At 56.8% G+C, this 18,062-nt stretch overlaps 4 protein-coding genes across 4 annotated transcripts; 2 read left to right on the top strand and 2 right to left on the bottom strand.

Moving 5' to 3' along the window:
- Positions 1–2,177: 2,177 nt before the first annotated feature.
- Positions 2,178–5,235, top strand: HER10_EVM0005707 (eukaryotic aspartyl protease). Its single transcript, XM_035475312.1, has 3 exons — positions 2,178–3,519; positions 3,636–4,734; positions 4,794–5,235. The coding sequence occupies exons 1-3, from the start codon at positions 3,295–3,297 to the stop codon at positions 5,072–5,074; spliced, it is 1,605 nt and encodes a 534-aa protein (XP_035329377.1). The 5' UTR covers positions 2,178–3,294; the 3' UTR covers positions 5,075–5,235.
- Positions 5,236–5,574: 339 nt separating this feature from the next.
- On the bottom strand, positions 5,575–8,117 carry HER10_EVM0010100 (transmembrane amino acid transporter). Its single transcript, XM_035479570.1, has 4 exons — positions 6,864–8,117; positions 6,628–6,790; positions 5,982–6,554; positions 5,575–5,902 (listed from the first exon to the last, which is right to left on the bottom strand). The coding sequence occupies exons 1-4, from the start codon at positions 7,848–7,850 to the stop codon at positions 5,874–5,876; spliced, it is 1,752 nt and encodes a 583-aa protein (XP_035329938.1). The 5' UTR covers positions 7,851–8,117; the 3' UTR covers positions 5,575–5,873.
- Positions 8,118–8,348: 231 nt separating this feature from the next.
- Positions 8,349–11,992, top strand: HER10_EVM0011949 (fungal specific transcription factor domain-containing protein). Its single transcript, XM_035481357.1, has 3 exons — positions 8,349–9,728; positions 10,066–11,201; positions 11,308–11,992. Exons 1-3 carry the CDS (start codon positions 9,295–9,297, stop codon positions 11,721–11,723), a joined length of 1,986 nt encoding a protein of 661 aa, XP_035330159.1. The 5' UTR covers positions 8,349–9,294; the 3' UTR covers positions 11,724–11,992.
- A 40-nt stretch (positions 11,993–12,032) lies between these two features.
- Positions 12,033–17,919, bottom strand: HER10_EVM0005384 (urea carboxylase). The gene is made up of 2 exons (XM_035475005.1): positions 17,846–17,919; positions 12,033–17,734 (listed from the first exon to the last, which is right to left on the bottom strand). Exons 1-2 carry the CDS (start codon positions 17,847–17,849, stop codon positions 12,192–12,194), a joined length of 5,547 nt encoding a protein of 1,848 aa, XP_035329345.1. The 5' UTR covers positions 17,850–17,919; the 3' UTR covers positions 12,033–12,191.
- Positions 17,920–18,062: the final 143 nt, after the last annotated feature.

Here is an 18,062-nt window from a genome sequence, read left to right as displayed (position 1 = left end):
GGTCATGACCAAAACGGCTAGAGAGGCCCCAGGTTGAAGATGAGTGTTGAGAGACGCCCGTAGAATGACCGAGGCAGCCAGTCGTGCTGTTCTACACAGGAGGCGAACACAGAGCAGCGAGCCAGCAGCACCGGAGATACGTAAGATTGCGGTGCACTGCAACTTGGGAGCTCCATCCAACATGGGCTTTGAGCGTGGACCATCTCAGTTCGAGTACGGACCATGGAATATGTCCACGGTCCTGGGCATGGAAGATCGGATATCCAAACGACATGAGGAGCACGAGCCAGTCCCAGCGCCCGTCAGTCCGTTTGATGGTTTGATTGACGTGGATGCGCGGTCGAGCAAGTACCGTGCTCGAGTCCGGCGACAGACGCACGTTCCCGGCCGAAGAAAATGGTCTCGACACAGCGCTGGTAGTCGCATGCAGTCGTCATGGAGCTTTTGACAAAAGAAACGGGAGCTGTGGCTTGGTTGGTTGATCAACTTCCAAGTCCATGGACAAGAAGTGAGTGAGAAGCGGGCGACATTCGGGAGAGCGCCGACAGTGAGACAAGAAGCAAAGATGCCGTGTTGGATGGTGGTGATTGGTAGACAGGCGGATGGGTGACGGGCCAATGTCCATCACATTTGGACTCATTGACTTGGTCCCAAAAGGGCCGGTAGCCACCTTTGGTGCAAGGGAACAGCCTGGAGAGAAGCTGGAGAAGATGGCCCGAAGCAGCAGCGAGGCGACATTGAAAGTGGAGATGGTTAAGATGCCCCTTGTTTTCGAGGCGCCAATGCCGCTAAGGCAGGTTAAGCGTCTTTCTTCGGTGGCTGCGGCTAGTAATTGCCTGTTCGACTTTCGTATCCCACCACACACGGTAACGGTCGACGGCCGAGGCCACCGTGACGAGGGAAAGGGATTTAACCACGAGGTGGTGGCTTGCTGAGGTGGAGATGGGACGCGATGCAAAATGCAAACGGCGAAGCGATTGAGTTGGCGGTAGTTTTGTTCCGCCTGGTATTGACTTGAGACCGATCCAGACGGCGAGTCGAGATATACGGCGAAGGAATTTGAGACAGAAGACAATGACGCCGCGAGGCCTCGAATAATGGAAGAATCAAGAACGACAGCCGCATGCGTCGGCAGACGCCAGAGAAGTCATGGACGGGGTGGGATGGATTCCGGCAAGATAAGGGACCGACCAAGCCAAGGCACTTGGCATGGGCACATGGGCTGGTGGTCCCTAGGAGCAATAAGCAGCCTGGCAAAGAAGCTCTGGTTGACAGCAGCGCCCCTGAGATTGGAGACTGGAGACTGGAGACTGAGAAGCGCGGACCCGAAAGAGAAAAGAATCGACAGCTGGGGGGTTGAGGACGCGTGAAGCAGGGGGCCAATCAATGTCGCATGTTGATCTGAATGGACGGTCGAATTGGGCAATGGATTGTACATCGTTCATCCCATCCATGAGCGTACAAGGAAGAGACTTTGTTTCTCGGTTGATGTTAAGACTCAATAGAGAAAGGCAATAAGGTGTCGCGGTGTGTTTCCCTCGTTTCTCGGCTCCTTCCTTTTCGTTTTGCTAGGTATTTCCTGCCACTTTTCTCTCTGGGAAACAGCGAGCTGCATAACGCCACGGACCATGTGGTGTCCACACAAAGCGTGACCCAATCGCCCAATGAAAGGTACGGAGGAAGGATAGGTAGGTACAAGCGTAAGGTACCCAGGTACCTTACTTGCAAGTCAGGGGTGGCCTCGACCGTGGCATGGCTTTCCTTGGTAAGACATGAACGGAAAGAAAGAGGAAGGAGCAAGAGAGAGACTGGCAGGCCGCGACTAACAGGAAAGACGGAACGACGCGGCAGAAATAATTCAAGTCCCGAAAATGGAAGATGGAGGTGCGCAAGAAACAACGCGGCCCAGAACATATGCCAGAAACAACTGACAAGTTTGACCCAATGACAATCCAAAGGCAATGAACAACCGATGGCAACCACAGTCCACAATCAAGCCAGAAACGCCGTTCCCCCCCTGTGCAATTGCATGCATGTATGCAGATCTGACTAGCTGCTGTCCATCCCACCTACCTCGAGTCTAGAGCCACCCACTTGGGGTCATTGATGGTTGAGCCACCAATCCAGCAGAGGAAGCCATCATCCGCCAGCTCCAAAGTATTCCCTCGGCCGTTTTACTCTCTCAAGGTACGCTGCACCCTCATAATCAACACTACCTACGGAGTAGCTAGGTATCTACATACAACGTGAAGCTCCTTTCAATGACAAGCCATGTCTGACCTTCTTCTGTAGCGTCCTCCAGAACTCCAGCTGCTGTGAGGTACCCGTACTCCGTACCCCTGCCAGCCCGCCTATCCGCCCATCACCATCCATGGCGGTTTACCCTGCACCTGCACTTCCACACTTCCCAATTGCGACCCTGGACCAGCCCATCGTCGCTAGAAGCCTTAGCTCGCCTGGGCCTGGCAACTCAACCGGGGCTCCTCGCTCTCCGATTCGCAAATCTCCATATCTACTCCCCACGATCCCCTCCTCGCCTCCTTCTCTCTCCTCTTCACCTCACATCATCACTTTACGTGACCTCACCGACCTCCACCCTCCTCCTCTTCCTCCTCCCCCGGGGTGCATCTCATCCTTTTTCAAGAGTTGCTTTCCCCTTGCTCGCCTTTCGTTTTTGTCTTTGGTCACAGATATAGACAGACAGCAGAACTTCTCATCGCCTCTGCTAGTCCCTTGTCCTTGGCTCTTCACCCTTGCACTTGTCTCATTGTCTTGCATCGTGTCTCTGCCGCTCCACGCCGCCGCCGCCCTCGATCATCCGCCCCTCTATTCCATTGTCTCACCCTTGGTTCGACCGGCCCGCGTACAGCATTTCAGAACCACCAGCCAAGCCTACTATCAAAAGATTACGCATTCCTCTCGTAAACGACCCGACTCCTGACGGCTCTCCGTCCAGCTTCTTACCAGCCTTCAATGCGCTCAACTTAATCCCTAATATCATAATCTGTCCGAAATCGCGGAGTCTGGTACCCGCTTGCTTGCTCGAGCTTGCATTTGCCGAAATCGTCTGTATAGCGAATCACTTAGCGTCCAAAGTCTTTCGATTGTCAATCACCTGTCATAAGCTGCCTTGAGCTTTTTCATCACGTCACGCACTGTTGAATCACCGCCAGACTTTGACTTGAAAACGCCTACGTTACCCCTCGACAGCTTTACGTTTCGACTCTTTGCATCAGCCCTTCGTCGTATCCGTACCGAGCGTCACTTCGACTTGCCAGCCACAGCCGAGGCATAATGCGTTCTACCTTGGTCCTCGCCCAGCTGTCCCTGTTTTTGACGTCTGTTCACGCCTTCTTTCCTTGGGACGTATCTGAGCATTGTCCATTCGAAGGTGGATGCAGTTCCCACAAGAGGGAGTTGAAGGACCAAGATGCCCTTGGATCTGATGCTGTCGATGCCATCAAGGCTATCAACTTCCCCGGCTTCCACCTTGGCCCTCAAATCACAAAGGAATCTTTGGTAAGTCGAAATATCCTGGTGAATACTCACAAGAGGCTTTTGGGTCTTGGTCAAACCACTCACCAGAGAACAACACGAAACTTTGAGCACAGGGTCGCTAACATGAAACCTTGTAGACTAAAGAATCCGAATCCGAACGAGTTGCCCGCGAGGTTCAACGTCTTTCCCGCAAGTATGCGAGATTCCAGTCCGCTGCTGTTCGAGAGAGGGCAGCCAAGTTTAAGAGACAGAGCCTGTATCGCATTGTCACAGCGGCGGACACCACTCTCAAGACCGCAGCCGCCGTCGCTCAGGATGGTACCGACTTTTCCTATTTTGCTCAGGTCAAATTAGGTTCCAAGGAGAAGCCTTTATGGATGCTCATCGACACTGGAGCTGGAACTAGTTGGGTTATGGGCAGCTCTTGCACATCATCGGCTTGCGAGAAGCACGGTTCGTACGGCCCTACGGACTCGGACACGTACAAGCCCAAGGGGGAGACTTTTGCTGTCGCCTACGGATCAGGTTCAGTCAAGGGCGACAAGATCACCGACACTGTTTCCTTCGCGGGCATGAAGTTTGACTTCGAATTCGGGGTGGCCAACGAGACGTCGGATGATTTCAACCACTTCCCTTTCGACGGCATATTGGGACTTTCCATGGCGGGTGGCGAGACCGAGAACTTCATGCAAGTTGTCAAGAGCTCCGGCCAGCTTCCTGCAAACATTTTCTGTGTATACCTCAACAGAGCGGCGGATGGACCGAACACGAGCGAAATCAGCTTTGGTACCTGTAACACCGAAAAGTACACTGGCAACATCACTTACACCGGGGTTGGAAACGACAACGGAGACTGGGCAATCCCTCTTGATGGCATTCAGTACGACGGCCTCAAGTCTGGCGCAGCTGGCAAGCTCGCTTATGTTGACACCGGTACCTCTTACGTCTTTGGACCCCAGACCGATGTCGCTGCCTTCCACAAGAATATTCCTGGATCTACCTCGGACGATGGCACGACGTACAAGGTGCCGTGCGACAGCAACAAGGATGTAACATACACATTCTCGGGTGTTAGCTATGTCATCTCCCCTAAGGACTGGAGATCCAGCCCTGCAGCAGACGGCACATGCACCAGCAACATTTACGGCCATGAGGTCGTAGCGGGAGCCTGGCTTTTGGGAGACGTCTTCCTCAAAAATGTCTATGCTGTATTTGACAAGGACCAAAAACGCATAGGTAAGTCGCCACTGTCATGGCCATCTCATCACACTCGATGCTAACCGCTGTCACTTTAGGATTTGCGACTAGAGTCGACCCTCCACCAGTTACCAGCACCGCAACTGCTTCGGCCACACCGGCAGTGGTTAACAACCCTGGCCAAACGACTGTGGTGTCAGCTGTTCCGACGACTGGTCCCGCCCTTGGTCTGGGAGGCCATGAGACCGCCACAGGGAGCGCCGCTGCGCAGACCTCACCCGCAGCCCAGTCAGGGGCTGCATCATATGCTTCTATCACTCACATCAATGTGGCCGCTGCAGCATCTTTCTGCTTGTTCGCCATGTTGGGATTCTTCTGAGGAGCTTAAGTTTTGTTCAAGCGCGGCGATCTTGGGATTGCAGATATGGATGGGAAATTGGATGGTTACGTGCACATGATACCCCCTGGGGACCGACACAGACGGGCCCCTACAATTCGGCCATTGTAGATATAGATACAACTTGTAATGGTAAATAAAAGCGTCTGATTCTTTACGGCTACATTTTGTCTTTTTTTATGCTGCTTGTTCAAGTGTTGTGTCTCTCTACCTATCCCATTGTGCCCCCCATGCAGATATCTTATCGGCCGACACTTTAAAATGCTTTCTTATTTGGAGAGAGCGATTTTAAGTGTGAAGATCCTCATCTCTACTTGCGGGGAGTTCAACATCCGAAAATGGCTAAACCAGAAAGTAGCGTCAATATCATTTCGTCGATGCCCCGTAGTGCATACACCACTACGCGACTGCGTGTACCTCGTAAGTCATCACGTTTCAAAAGAGGAAAAGTGGCGAAAACCGTCTTGTTAAGAAAAATCAAATGCTGTTTTTCTTTGGGCAACTCCTACGCGAATCCCAATTGCCGCGTCTAGTAAGAAAACATGAAAGTAAAAAAAGGAACACCATAATGTTTAAATACCCTGAATACCTTACTTGGTCTACCAAAGACCACGGTGTTATACAACGGTTCCGGGGGTTTGTCTATAACCCATTCCCTCCCGTATCTCCGCAGCGCGCCTGGAACGCGATGGGGGGCGGCCAGCTGGTTTCCTACTCTTACTCTAGACGATACAAACAACCCGTCTTCTTCATCTTTTTTGTTCTTTAATCATACAGTGGTTTACATGCACTTTGCAGGGCCGCCGTCACCTTGAGGTTGTAGTTAGTTGATCTGATAATCTTGAGGGACGGGTGATTTGGTTCAAAGGGAAAGGGGAATTAAACATACTGCTAATCATTTTGGCGACTGCCTGTATGAGACTAATCACCATGACAACGGTGCCAAACACAATAATAGCGGCGGCGACGTACGTCTTCCACGAGCGGGTGGTGAGCTTGATGTAGCAGAGCGGCGGGAGGATGTACGCAATGGCGCAGGCGGACGTGGCGCCCACCAGCTCGAAGACGGCGCCGACGTCGCAGGTGAGCAGGCTCATGACCATGGCGGAGACGACGAGGGCGGAGCTGAAGATGAGGTGGAGGTGCATGTTGAAGGGCTCGCCGGGGAAGAAGTAGTTGAACATGACCTCGCGGCAGACGAATGCCTCTAGAGGTAAAGTGGTGAGCATGTTGAGGCCGAAGCAGAGGCGGGCAATGGTGACCATGACGTTGTCCGAGGGGAAGTTGTTGAGGACGTTGCCGAGCGTCTTGTCGCCGAAGGTGACGAAGCCGGCGAGGGCGACGAGGAGGCAGGCGACCATGGAGATGCCGGTTGAGTAGTGCGTCACGCGGGAGAAGCGGTCTATTGTGGGGGTTTTGAGGGAGCCGTAGATGAGGAGGGAATTGTGGTGGCACACGAATGCTGGTGATCATTTTCATGTCCCGTTAGCCAAAGAACAGAGGTTGTGTGAGACACACGCAAAAAGTGGACGAACCGAAGGATATCACGCCAATGGCTTCAAATATGCCAGTGTTTACGGTCAGAAGGGCGGGTGTGAAGGAGCCCCGGTCAGCCTTGGGAGTGAGAGCTCCCTGGATGATAACAGTCGCTACGATGACACCCATGCTTATGAGAGCTAATGTGCTTGCCTTGGCCAGCTATCAACGGGAACGAGTACTGTGTCAGTGTTCTTATTTCTGACCCCCCGTTCAGATGCAACAGGCGACTCACCTTTGCGATATCGCGGTACAGGGTCAGCGGGTAGCTGATTCCCAAGATGAAGACTACAATGACCACCTGCCGGTTCGCCAAGAGGTGGAAGACGGGCATTTCGCGTATGTCGGGCCAGATGGCCGTGAAGACGTGGGGTATTGAGTCGCCGACAATGACGCCAAAGGCGACCATGCCGCCAAAGGCAAATGCCCACTGCGCGACCGAGATGGCGATGAGCCCCGTCTTGCCGAAGCAGTGCTCGACCGTCCCCTGGAAACTGTTGCTCCCCGACAGCTTGCTGTTGATGACGATGAGGCAGATGGTCCAGTCCACGACGACGGTGAGGCCGACGAGGAGGACGAGTCCGGCCAGCAAGCCGGCCTGCTTGAAGGCGTAGGGCTGGCCGATGATGCCGGCGCCAATGATGGAGTTGGCCATGTTCATGAAGGCCATCTTGAGGCCAGACTTGGGCCTCGCGCGCTCCTGCTCGGCCCATTCGTGTACGTCGTCGGCGTCCTCGCCCCAGGGGCTGTTGGCGAGGACGACGGAGGGGGCCTCGATGTCTGTGAGGAGGGGCAGGCGGTGGTGGTCGTCGTGGTCGTCGGCGCCGGGGGCGTGGTGGAAGAGGTCGTCGTCGACGTCGAAGCTGTCGCGGCTGGCGCGGGCGGAGGAGCCGCCGTTGCTGTTGGTCATTGAGGCGCGGGGGGGCGGCGGCTCGACGATGGAGGGGATGGGGTTGAAGCGGACGCGGTTCGGGGTCCGGGGGGTGCCGGGAGATCGGAGGGACGTGGCGTACTGCTTTGCTGTTACGAAGTACCCCTCGTCACCGGTGTTGGCGGTGGTGGTTATGCCGGCGCCGTGAGATTCATGGTGGTGCGGAGAGAGAGGGTCGTCGGCGAGGAGGCCTCTGTCCTCTTCGCTCGGGGTGTGGTGGGAGTGGGCGGCGACGGCGCCCGGGAGGTGGGAGTCGTCTTGGTGGGCTCCATGATTTGGGGCCTTGGCCATTGTAAGTTATTGCGATGTCATCTTCCGTGGAGACAAGAAAGGGGGTTTGACGAGGAGAAGGCGAACGGGATCGCGAATCGTGAGGTAGTTTGGAGGCGGTTGTTTGGATTAGCGGGTGCTGGTTGTCGTCGTTCTGGCGTTCGTAGAGTGTGGTGAGCTTGTGAATAAGGTTGTAGATATCGTGTCCCTTTCGTTACTGCCGGTGGTTCAAACTTCCAGGTTGGAGGGAAAATGAGGCAGGCGTCTAGAGTCGGCTCTTGTTCCGTCGACGTTGCAAGCTGGAGCTTACCTGACCTCAGACGGGGGTACGTACCCCTAGTGGCAGTCTGGCACCGTGTTCTCGAAGTTTAGGGGACCGGGAGCTGTCAGCAGTCCGACCAGTCCGCGTCCGCGTAGCCGGCAACGCCGCTGGCAGGGCCCGCAGGGGGCATGGCAATGGGGCTACGGGGAATTGCACTGAGCAGTGTTGTATCTGTATGTAGTCTTCTGACGTCTAGGTGTATGGGTGTACTCGTAAATACCTCCCGATGTATCCGGCTAGTCTTTCTCTGCCTCCCCCACCCCAGTTTGCAGTTATCCCACACAGCGTTCGGATATCTTATCTTATCCGTAACTTTGTACCTTCACACCACCGCATGGGAGACTTATCGATGAAAAATATTCCGACCAGGCTTTGCGATAACAGCAGCGAGCAGCACGCAGCCCAGCCGAATCAGACGACACACGACCCCGGCGATAAGCCATTGGACTCTGGAGAGCTTGTCTCACTGTCCGAGTGTTCGAGACCTTTGAGCAGACCATCAGTGTCGACCCCGGATTCGAGTACCTAACCGTGGGGTTCATTGGAGGACGAAAACTGCATTGCGTGTTTCCATGCAGTATCTCACTCATCCCAGACGCACAGAGACAACCACTCGGCCGGGCCTAGGTACCTTTACCGACTGACAGGTCCATGACACTCGCTTGCAGCTCAGCTCAGTCGTGATTGATCAGCCTCATGGCTACCGTGCCATAGCCGCTCACTCAGTCCAAGTACGTTTGACGTATCTGAAAGAGAGAAAACGGAGGGCACTCACACGAAAATCTTCCATCATCGGCGGCGGGGAAGTCTTCCCTTTTATTCCCATTCTGGCAGCACCTCGCGCATCATCGTATACGACTCCCAGTCCCCCCGTCTTTCATGCTGTGTGTCACTGCTTTTACGTGACCACTTCCCCTTCCACCAAACAACCTTCCTACTCCATACTACGTACCTCACCAATCTCGAATTTCACTTCTCGCACAACTCGGCACTATCTGTCGCCTGACACAACCCAATTTGATCACAACCTTTTGCGTAACCCTTCACCCCCCCTTATCTTTACCTTACACTCGCGCACGCAGCGCACGCACGCCCCCGCGCTCCTCGGCTCGGCTGTCGCCCGGTTCCGCCCGCCCGCCCGTCATGGACATGGACACCACACCGGCGCCCTACGGCGACCCCGCCACCGCCGGCCCGGGTTCAACGACCATGCCGGCCTCCTCGCCTTCAGCCAACATCCCTTCCTTCGAGGCACACCCCTCTGCAGCAGCCGCCGTCGGCCAAACGGCGGCACAAGCAGCACTGGGCGCCTCCAATGCCGCAGCCACCGCCCAGAGTCGACCCTGTGACATATGTCGTCAGCGCAAGACGCGCTGCGTCCGCGAGGAGGGCCGTGATAAGTGCGTCATGTGCTCCTTTCACGGCCAGCCGTGCACATATCTCCGCGGACCGCTCCCGCGCAAGCGCCGGAAGGCTACCGATCCCCCGGAACATCGCCCATCAACCAATGGCTCCGTCTCTGCAACCTCGGGTCCTCCACCTGCTCCCGTCCCGCTGGATCCCCAGGATGAGATAACGTAAGTGATGTGACATTTCTCTTATCGTACCTTCATCTTCCCGCCGTCTTGAACTACTCTCTACACTGGTCTAGACTCTCCGGCCTACCTTACCCTACCATACCTTGCCTTTCCTATGTCTTATTGTAACGCGGTACCTCGTCCTTCCTGAATAGTCTCATTGCCCCCTTCTCATTGGCTCATGCCATCAACCTTTCCCGGCTGTCCAGTGTCCCGGGTCCGTCCTCATACACCTATTCGTCTCTCTCTCTCTCTCTCTTACTCTCCCTCGCCCAGTAAAGAGTCTCACTTTCTCCCTCTCCGTCTTTTCAAGTCACCCAGTCTAACGGACCTACAGGCATCCGTCTCCCGAACTGCTTGAGGCCCTGTCACCTTCTCTCGCCGGTTCAGAACACCACGTAACATTCAACCAGCCCGTCTCCCTCCTAGACGGCACCCTCGGCCTCCATCTCAAGACCCATTCCCAATACGTCGGCAATACAGACTACCGGGAGCCCTCCCTTCTGGACCTCCATCGTCCCCAAGACCCGGCCGTCAGGTTCGTCCGCCGCCTCGACGACTCAACCGTCTTCCTCATCCACCGCGACCGCGAAACCTCGTCTGAACCCCAACGAATAGCCGACCTCGACGCCATAGAAAAGGTCGTCCACCCACTCGGCTCGACCCTCGTCAACCTCTACTTCCGCATCGTCCACCCTAGCTTCCCCATCCTCCACAAAAAGGTCTTTTTAGAGAAATATGCCCGCTCTTACCATGAGTTCTCCCCGCCCCTCCTCGCCGCCGTCTACCTCCTGGCCCTCGACTGGTCCTTGTACGACCGCACCCTCGCCACCTCCTCATGGCAGCCCGACCAGGCCGCCCTCGAGGCCCTCGCCCTCCGCACAATGAGCGACGACATGAAGCGCCCCAAGATCTCCACCCTCCAAGCCGGCCTCCTCATCCAGCAGCGCTTCCGCAATAACACATGGACCTTCACCGCCCAGCTCATCGCCCTCGGCCAGGGGCTCGGCCTCCACGTCGACTGCAGCGACTGGGCCATCCCGGACTGGGAAAAGGGCCTGCGCCGCCGCCTCGCCTGGGCTCTGTTTATGCAAGACAAATGGGGCGCCCTCGTCCACGGCCGGCCCTCGCACATCCGCCTCGACGAGGACTGGGACGTCCGGCCGTGCTGTATCGAGGATTTCCCCGAGAATGCCGCCGACGAGGAGCACGACCCCGAGGGCAGCGCCGAGGTCGTTGTCGGGCGTGAGCTGTTCCTGCGGCAGATTGAGCTGTCTCTCATCCTCAGTGACGTGCTCGGCACGTTTTACACGGCCAAGGCGACCCGCCGCGGTGGCACCCTCGACCAGGTCGGCACCGTGGGCGTCGCCGAGCTCGCGAAGCCCATCGTCATGATGCTACGGGAGTGGTACGCAAAACTTCCCGAAGCCCTACAGCTTCAAGAAACGCGTCTCAAGAAGCTCTCTGCAAATGGTGAGCCTCCCATCTGCCCCTTTCTCTCTCTCTCTTTCTCCCATATATTCGCGGACAAGCATGGCGAAAAACCATCGCAAAAAAAGCATCTACTAACATCATAAAGGCTCCCTCCACCTCTCTTACATTTCAATAGACCTCGCCCTGCACCGCTCCCTCGTCCGCAACGTCTCCTCCAACGCGCCCGACTCCCTCCGCCACGCCATCCGCACCGGCGCCCGCGCCCGCCTCGCAAACGCCTCCAACATCATCTCCAACCTGCAAATGGAGCACATACAGTCCTTTTGGGGCTTCGCCGCCTCCGCCCAGCTCGCCGCCATCGGCTCCTTCGCGGGGCTGCTGTGGGCCACCTCGGACGACGACGCCGAGGCCATGTACTACGCCGACCGCGTCGAGGAGTACCTCTGGAGCCTGCGCGTCCGGGCCCAGGCGGCGCCGTTCGCGAGGGAGGCGCTGAGGATGTTGGAGGCTGATGTGGGCGGGTTGGGGGCTGTGAGGGCTTCTGCGGAGATTAAGATCTAAGGAGGAGCTGGAGGTGAGATTTCTGACCTGGGCCGGGAAAATACTTCGTTCCTTCTTACGGGTCATGAGTTTATGTAGAAAGTGGAAATATGTACAATGATTCTGGTTATGGCTGGCGAAATTTGGATTGGGTATATCAAAAAAGGGGGGGAAAGGCGGCGAGGTGGGGAGAACACTTGCTTTTGGGTGTTTGTGTTACTCACATAGTCTGCGTGTCTCTTGGATACCCGTAAATCATTTCGATAGAAGAGACGAGAGCTACTTGGGTGTTTGTGTGCACGTGTTCTGTTCTGTAACATTATTGCGCGAGGATCTAGTGAATGCTGCTCAAGCCACAAGTATCTAACTTCTATACCACATCAACATCGTAGGCTTGTAAGTCATATCAAAGTCATGAAAAATGGAGCTAGACATCGCTCAAATACGGAACCGCACTCTGTCCCTATCCCACGGTGCCCCTCTCCACTCTCACTCAGTCGCCACAACGAGCAAATCATCAAACGGCCCAACCACATCCCCCTCCGCAACCAACATCTTGACAACCCTCCCCTTCACGGGACTCCCAATCTTGATCTCCATCTTGTTCGACTCAATCCACACGAGCGCGTCCCCAACCTCGACCTCGTCCCCCGCCTTCACCTCGCACTTCCAGCACCGGCCGGGCATCTGCGCCTTGATCCTCTCCCCCGCCACTCCACCGTCACTACTGCCGTCGCCATCCTCCCCAAAGATACCGTGCCGCTCGCGCTCGCTCTCGGGCGGGTTATACGGCTGCAGCAGCTCCTCCATGAACGGCACGTTGCGAATCGCCTCGGCGCGGCGGCTGCGCGTGGCTTCAATGTCGGCTTCGTTGGCCGCCAGCCAAGATTCGTATTCTGCGAGGTCGAGGCTCCCTTCTTCGATGCGGACGAGGTCGGAGACGCGGCCTTGGGTGATGGCGGCGTCGAGGTCGGGTTCAGGGATGGGGTAGTAGGATATCCGGTCAAAGAGGCGGAACATCCACGGCTGCTTCTGCTGCTGCTGCTGTTGTTGTTCCCCTGCGGTATCAGTCCTGCTGCTGCCGTCGCCGCGCGAACGCGATACTACGGCGGAAGCGGCAACGTCATCCCAGATCGGGACCGTCCGCCCGACAAGCTGATACCCGCCCGGCGAATCCATGCCGTAGATGCACATGTACTGCCCACCGATCCCTACGGCGCCGCGCGGCGTAAAGGAGCGGGAGGGATTATATTTCGTCCCGAAGAGGCGGTGGCGCGGGTCGAGGGGCACGGCGCAGGGAGACCCGAGAAACACGTCGCCGAGGCCGAGGACGAGGAAAGTAGCGTCAAGGAAGATGCGCTCGACGTCGGCGGGGGACGGTAAAGCGTTGAGGTGGCGGAGGAAGTCGACGTTGCTGGGCAGCCAGGGGGCCGTGGCGCGGATAGTGGCGGCGTAGCGGGCGACGGCGGCGCGGGAGACGCTGTCGTCGAAGGCGAGGGGTAGGTGGAATGTGCGGGAGGGGATGGAGGGGGGGATGGCGACGTCGCCTAGGGAGGCCTCGTGGGCGCGGAGGGCGGAGAGGATCGTCGCGGGGGCTTGTTTGGGGGTGTATTGGACGTGGAGGGTGCGGACGCCCGGGGACAGCTCGAGGACGTGTGGGATCGGGTGCGTCTTGTGGCGGGCGATGAAGGAGAAGATTTGGAAGCTTTGGCGGAGAGAGAAGACGTCTTCTGTGCCGAATTCTAGGAGCATCGCGTTGTCGCCGGCCTGGCGGACCGCGATGCGGCGGCCGGCGCTGCCAATGTCGCCGAGTAACGGGTTTGAGTCGGGCGTCGTAGGGCTGTTGGCGAGCGGAGTGACGTCCACCACTAAGGGCGTGAGCTCGGCGATGGAGCGTTCGAGGGCGGCCTCGAGAAAGAGTGCGTCGTCTACGCCAATGGGCTGGAGTTTAACTTTGTCGCCAGGGCGGAGCTGACCGAGTTTCCACATCTCGGCCGAGGCGACGACGCAGAAGACGACGAAGCCGCCGAGGCTGGGCCCGTCACAGGTGAGGATAACGGCCTCGTCACCGGTGAAGCTGACGCTGCCGACCGAGTAGGGGCTGTCGTGGATGTTGGACGGGTGCAGGCCGGCTTCGCCGCCGGTTTGGCGGGCCCACTGCGGTTTGGGGCCGTCGAGGCGGATGCCGACGCGGTTGCTGTTGTAGTGGACGATCCACTCACCGGCGAAGAGGGTGTTGAAGCCTTGCTCTGTGAAGTGCTCGGGTGCCGAGTGCTGTCCGGGGACGACGCCAATGGACCAGTTTGCGTTGCCCGGGTCGGACGGGATGGGGGTCGCGGGGCCGGAAGCGGTGGACGGCGACGTGGCAGCTAGGTTACCCACGGGAAGCAGGTCGCCAGAGCGTAGGTTCCGTCCGTTGTGGCCTCCAACCTGGCCCAATGCGAAGGTGGAGCGGGAGTTGAAGATTTCGGGAACGGCGACACCCCCGCGGATGGCAAGGTAGCTGCGGTACCCGGACGTTGCGCCGCCGATGAACAATGTCTGGCCCCTTTTGATAGAAAAGACGGCGTTCTGTGAGACCAACTCCTTGTCGATTTTGACTTCGGCGGTGGCACCAGTTACGGCTACAACGGCGTCGCAGTGGAATAAAAGGCTGGGCCCGTAAATGGTACACTCAAGCCCGGCGGCGCGGGAGTCATTCCCAACCAACCTGTTTGCGAGTCTGAAGGAATAGTCGTCAAAGGGACCGGACGGCGGGACGCCCACGTGCCATAACCCCTTGCGGCCTGGGAAATCTTGGACAACGGTGAGGGTGCCAGGGTCAACGACCTCAAAAACGGAAGATTCGAATGTGAAGGTGTTCAGGGATGTCGTTGTGAAGTCACCAGACTTGAACATTTCTGACGCGACAATGTGGCGAACGTAGTTCAGATTTGTCTCAACGCCAGTGATGACCGTCTTCTCCAAAGTGTCAGCGAGTTTGGCGATCGCTGTCGTTCGGTCCTCACCCGTAGCAATGATCTTAGCTACAAGCGGGTCGTACGATGATGACATCTCCATCCCTGGCTCAACCCATGTATCGACGCGTACATCGTCAGGAAAAGAGATATCCAGAAGGCGGCCTGGAGAGGGGCGGAAGTTCTGGAGCGGGCTCTCAGCATAAACGCGCACCTCGATCGCGGCGCCGTTCACCTCGAACCCTTCTGACTTTTCAAAGATGTTCTTGCTGTCGCCAGACGCCACGCGGATCATACACTCAACCAGGTCAAGACCAGTCACAGACTCCGTGACGGGGTGCTCAACTTGCAGGCGAGTGTTGACCTCGAGGAAGTAGAATTCCGCGGTGTCCACGTCGTAGATGAACTCAACGGTGCCGACGTTGCGATATTTGACAGCAGAAGCAAGATTGACAGCGGCCTTGCGCATCCTTTTGCGCACATCGAGTGGTACAAACGTGGCAGGACTCTCCTCGATCACCTTTTGGTTCCGCCGCTGCAGGGAACAATCTCGCTCGCCGGCAGACGTAACGTTGCCCTGTCCGTCGCCAATGACTTGTACCTCGATGTGCCGAGCACGCTCAATAAAGTGCTCAACAAAGACTCCGGCGTCACCAAAATTGGCTTGCGCCAATCTTTGAACGCTTTCAAAGGCCTCTACCAGTGACGCAGCGTTGTCGCAGCGCTTGAGGCCGATACCACCGCCGCCCGCAGTACTCTTGAGCATCACGGGGTAACTAATGCGGACCGCCTCGGTGAGCGCCTCGTCGGCGCTTTTGAGCAGGTGTTTGCTGCCCGGTACGACAGGTACGCCTGCCCCAATGGCAACTTCGCGAGCGAGGTGCTTCAGACCAAGCTGCCGCATCTGTTCAGCAGTCGGTCCAACCCAGACCATACCCTCGGCCTCGACGGCTGAGGCGAAGTCGGCGTTCTCTGCCAAGAAGCCGTAGCCCGGGATAATAGCATCGACGCCGGCCTCTTTCGCAAGAGAGATGATTTGAGAGCCGTTGAGATAAGTTTCAGAGACGGAAGTGCCCTCCAATGTCAGTGATACATCAGCGTTGCGTACGTGAGGTGAGCGACCATCGGTAGAGGAGTGAATCGAAACAGCCTTGATACCTATGGAATGCAAGGTCCGGATGATTCGGACGGCGATCTCTCCACGGTTGGCGATAAGAACGGTCTTGATGTCGCGAGTGTTGGGATTACTGTCAAGATGGGAATCCTTAGGGGGCAGGGACTTGGTGAAAGCACGCCAGCCTCCAAACTGTGTGATGTCCGTGGCACCTTCTAACCCATAGGGTTCACAAATGAAACCAGGAGCCCAGCTTCCATCGACCAGCTCGACAGAACCAATGCCCAGAGGCGAAGGCACAGTGCTTAGAAAACTGCCGACCTCCGTTGTGGGCAGACTCCAAACTTCGACCTGAATGGCGCTGCCGCCGGTTTGAACGCGCTGCAGACCGGGCTTCTTTACCGTGCCGCCGGTATCAAGGGAATAGAACTTGTAGCTTGGGGATGTCATCGTGGCCGTCTCTAGTGTTCCTCCACGAGACGTCAGGTCTTTGTTCAAGGGAAAGCCCGTAAGGTGAGCACCTACCACCACAAGACGAGTCGTCTTTGGCTCGCCCGCGGCGACGGCGTCAGATTTCCGTGCCTCGAGTCTCTCAATCTTGGTAGCTCCAAGAGGTCGAGGGGCCGTGCAAAGCCATTCCCGTGCCAGCGAGAGCAGTTTCGGCTCGTCCCACGTGGATGAGATCAATGTGATGCCAAAGGGGAGTCCGTCGGATCTGAAGCCAGCAGGGATCGCCAGGGCGGTCCAGTCCATGAAATTGACAAAGTTGGTATATGTGCCAAGATAGGCGTTCTCCTTGATCGGCTCCCTGGTGAGATCTTCAATGGTAGGGAAGGTGGGAGACGTGGGAACCAGAATGGCGTCGAAATTGCCGAATCGATCCTCAATCTCGCGGGTCAGCTCCTGTCGCAGGTACTCTGACGCGAAGAGGTCCGCGGCGTTGAAGTCCTTGGCCTTAAGGATGATCTCCCGGACGGTAGGGTCCATCTTGTCTCCGTTTTCCTCGATGAAGTCCCTGATGGCGGCGTAGCGTTCCGCGACCCAGGGGCCCTCGTAGAGCAAGCTGGCAAGTCTGAATAGCGGAGAAAAGTCCTTGGGCTCCAGCGTCCAACCAAGAGCTTCGGCCTTCTCCAGGGCCTTGGCGTACGCTACAGACTGTTCAGTCTTTCCGAACCATGGAGGATCATCACAGATGGCCATGCGATGTCCCTCAACCATACTTGGAGCGTCTGGCCGAGCCCTTGAGAACGAGTCCTTGGGATCGAAGCCTTCGGCCAGGGCCAAGACCGTCTCGGCATCATCGACTGTGAGTGCAAAAATGGACACGCAGTCGAGACTGCGACATGCGGGCAGAACTCCAGTTGTGCTGAGGGCGCCTCTGGTAGGCTTCACTCCCACAAGGTTATTGAGACCGGCAGGCACACGACCGCTGCCAGCGGTATCTGTACCAAGAGAAAAGGGAACGACGCCCCTCGCAACGACAACGGAGCTGCCAGAACTCGAACCGCCACTGACTCTGGCGGGATCAAAAGAGTTGCTCACTGGACCGTACGGTGATCTGGTACCGACAAGGCCTGTAGCAAACTGATCGAGATTCGTCTTGCCGAGGACGATGGCACCGGCAGCCTTGAGACGAGCGATGATTGCGGCATCTTGGTCGACAGGGCCATTGGCAAAGCTGGGGCACGCTGCGGTTGTGGGGAAGCTGGCGACGTCAATGTTATCCTTGGCCGCGAAGGGGACGCCGAAGAGTGGTAGAGTAGCACCAGATAAGCGTAACGATTCGGTGTAAGCCCACTGCTGCTCGATTTGAGATGGGGTGGCCAGGGCTATCCAGGCGTTGGAGTTTAAAGTGGCCTCAGACTCTCGAAGCGACAAGAGTCGGCTAAGGCCGTCCCCGGCTTCTTGAGCATCTCTCCATTCCGGAATAGTGAGAGGAAAGGTATCTTGGGATGTGGAGCCTATAAGAGAGTGTAAGCCCATGTTCATACGTCAAAGGTATCCATGTACCCCTTAAGCGATCGGTATGACCCGAACCAGAAGCACAGGGCAGGAGGATGACATCAACGCACCCATAGTATTATATACCGAAAATGTCAAAATAGATTAAAACGATGTCGTATGAAAAAAGACTGCTCAATGCTGCTTATATCCGAAGCAAGAAAGTACCGGTAGGACTGGATCTTAATCTCGTTTTATGATGAAGTTTTCTTCTCATCCACGGTGTAAGTTCTTGAGTGAGGCCGTCGTCCTACTCAGATGTACTCATCGGCGGAGCCTGCGGGCAGT

The sequence above is a fragment of the Colletotrichum scovillei genome (assembly GCF_011075155.1).
Source record: "Colletotrichum scovillei strain TJNH1 chromosome Unknown Contig00009, whole genome shotgun sequence".
NCBI classification, from domain to species: domain Eukaryota; kingdom Fungi; phylum Ascomycota; class Sordariomycetes; order Glomerellales; family Glomerellaceae; genus Colletotrichum; species Colletotrichum scovillei.
The sequence above is the reverse complement of the archived record's forward strand: the minus strand, read 5'-3'. Positions and strand labels throughout refer to the sequence as shown.

Bases quoted from the DNA above. Each gene is read 5' to 3' on its own strand.
- HER10_EVM0005707 (XM_035475312.1), top strand. From the start codon at position 3,295: ATGCGTTCTACCTTGGTCCTCGCCCAGCTGTCCCTGTTTTTGACGTCT. The intron at 3,520-3,635 runs GTAAGTCGAAAT...GAAACCTTGTAG, and splicing joins AAATCACAAAGGAATCTTTG to ACTAAAGAATCCGAATCCGA. The intron at 4,735-4,793 runs GTAAGTCGCCAC...CTGTCACTTTAG, and splicing joins CAAGGACCAAAAACGCATAG to GATTTGCGACTAGAGTCGAC.
- HER10_EVM0010100 (XM_035479570.1), bottom strand. From the start codon at position 7,850: ATGGCCAAGGCCCCAAATCATGGAGCCCACCAAGACGACTCCCACCTC. The intron at 6,791-6,863 runs GTGAGTCGCCTG...TCCCGTTGATAG, and splicing joins TGTACCGCGATATCGCAAAG to CTGGCCAAGGCAAGCACATT. The intron at 5,903-5,981 runs GTATGTTTAATT...TACAACCTCAAG, and splicing joins AGTCGCCAAAATGATTAGCA to GTGACGGCGGCCCTGCAAAG.
- HER10_EVM0011949 (XM_035481357.1), top strand. From the start codon at position 9,295: ATGGACATGGACACCACACCGGCGCCCTACGGCGACCCCGCCACCGCC. The intron at 9,729-10,065 runs GTAAGTGATGTG...ACGGACCTACAG, and splicing joins GATCCCCAGGATGAGATAAC to GCATCCGTCTCCCGAACTGC. The intron at 11,202-11,307 runs GTGAGCCTCCCA...AACATCATAAAG, and splicing joins CAAGAAGCTCTCTGCAAATG to GCTCCCTCCACCTCTCTTAC.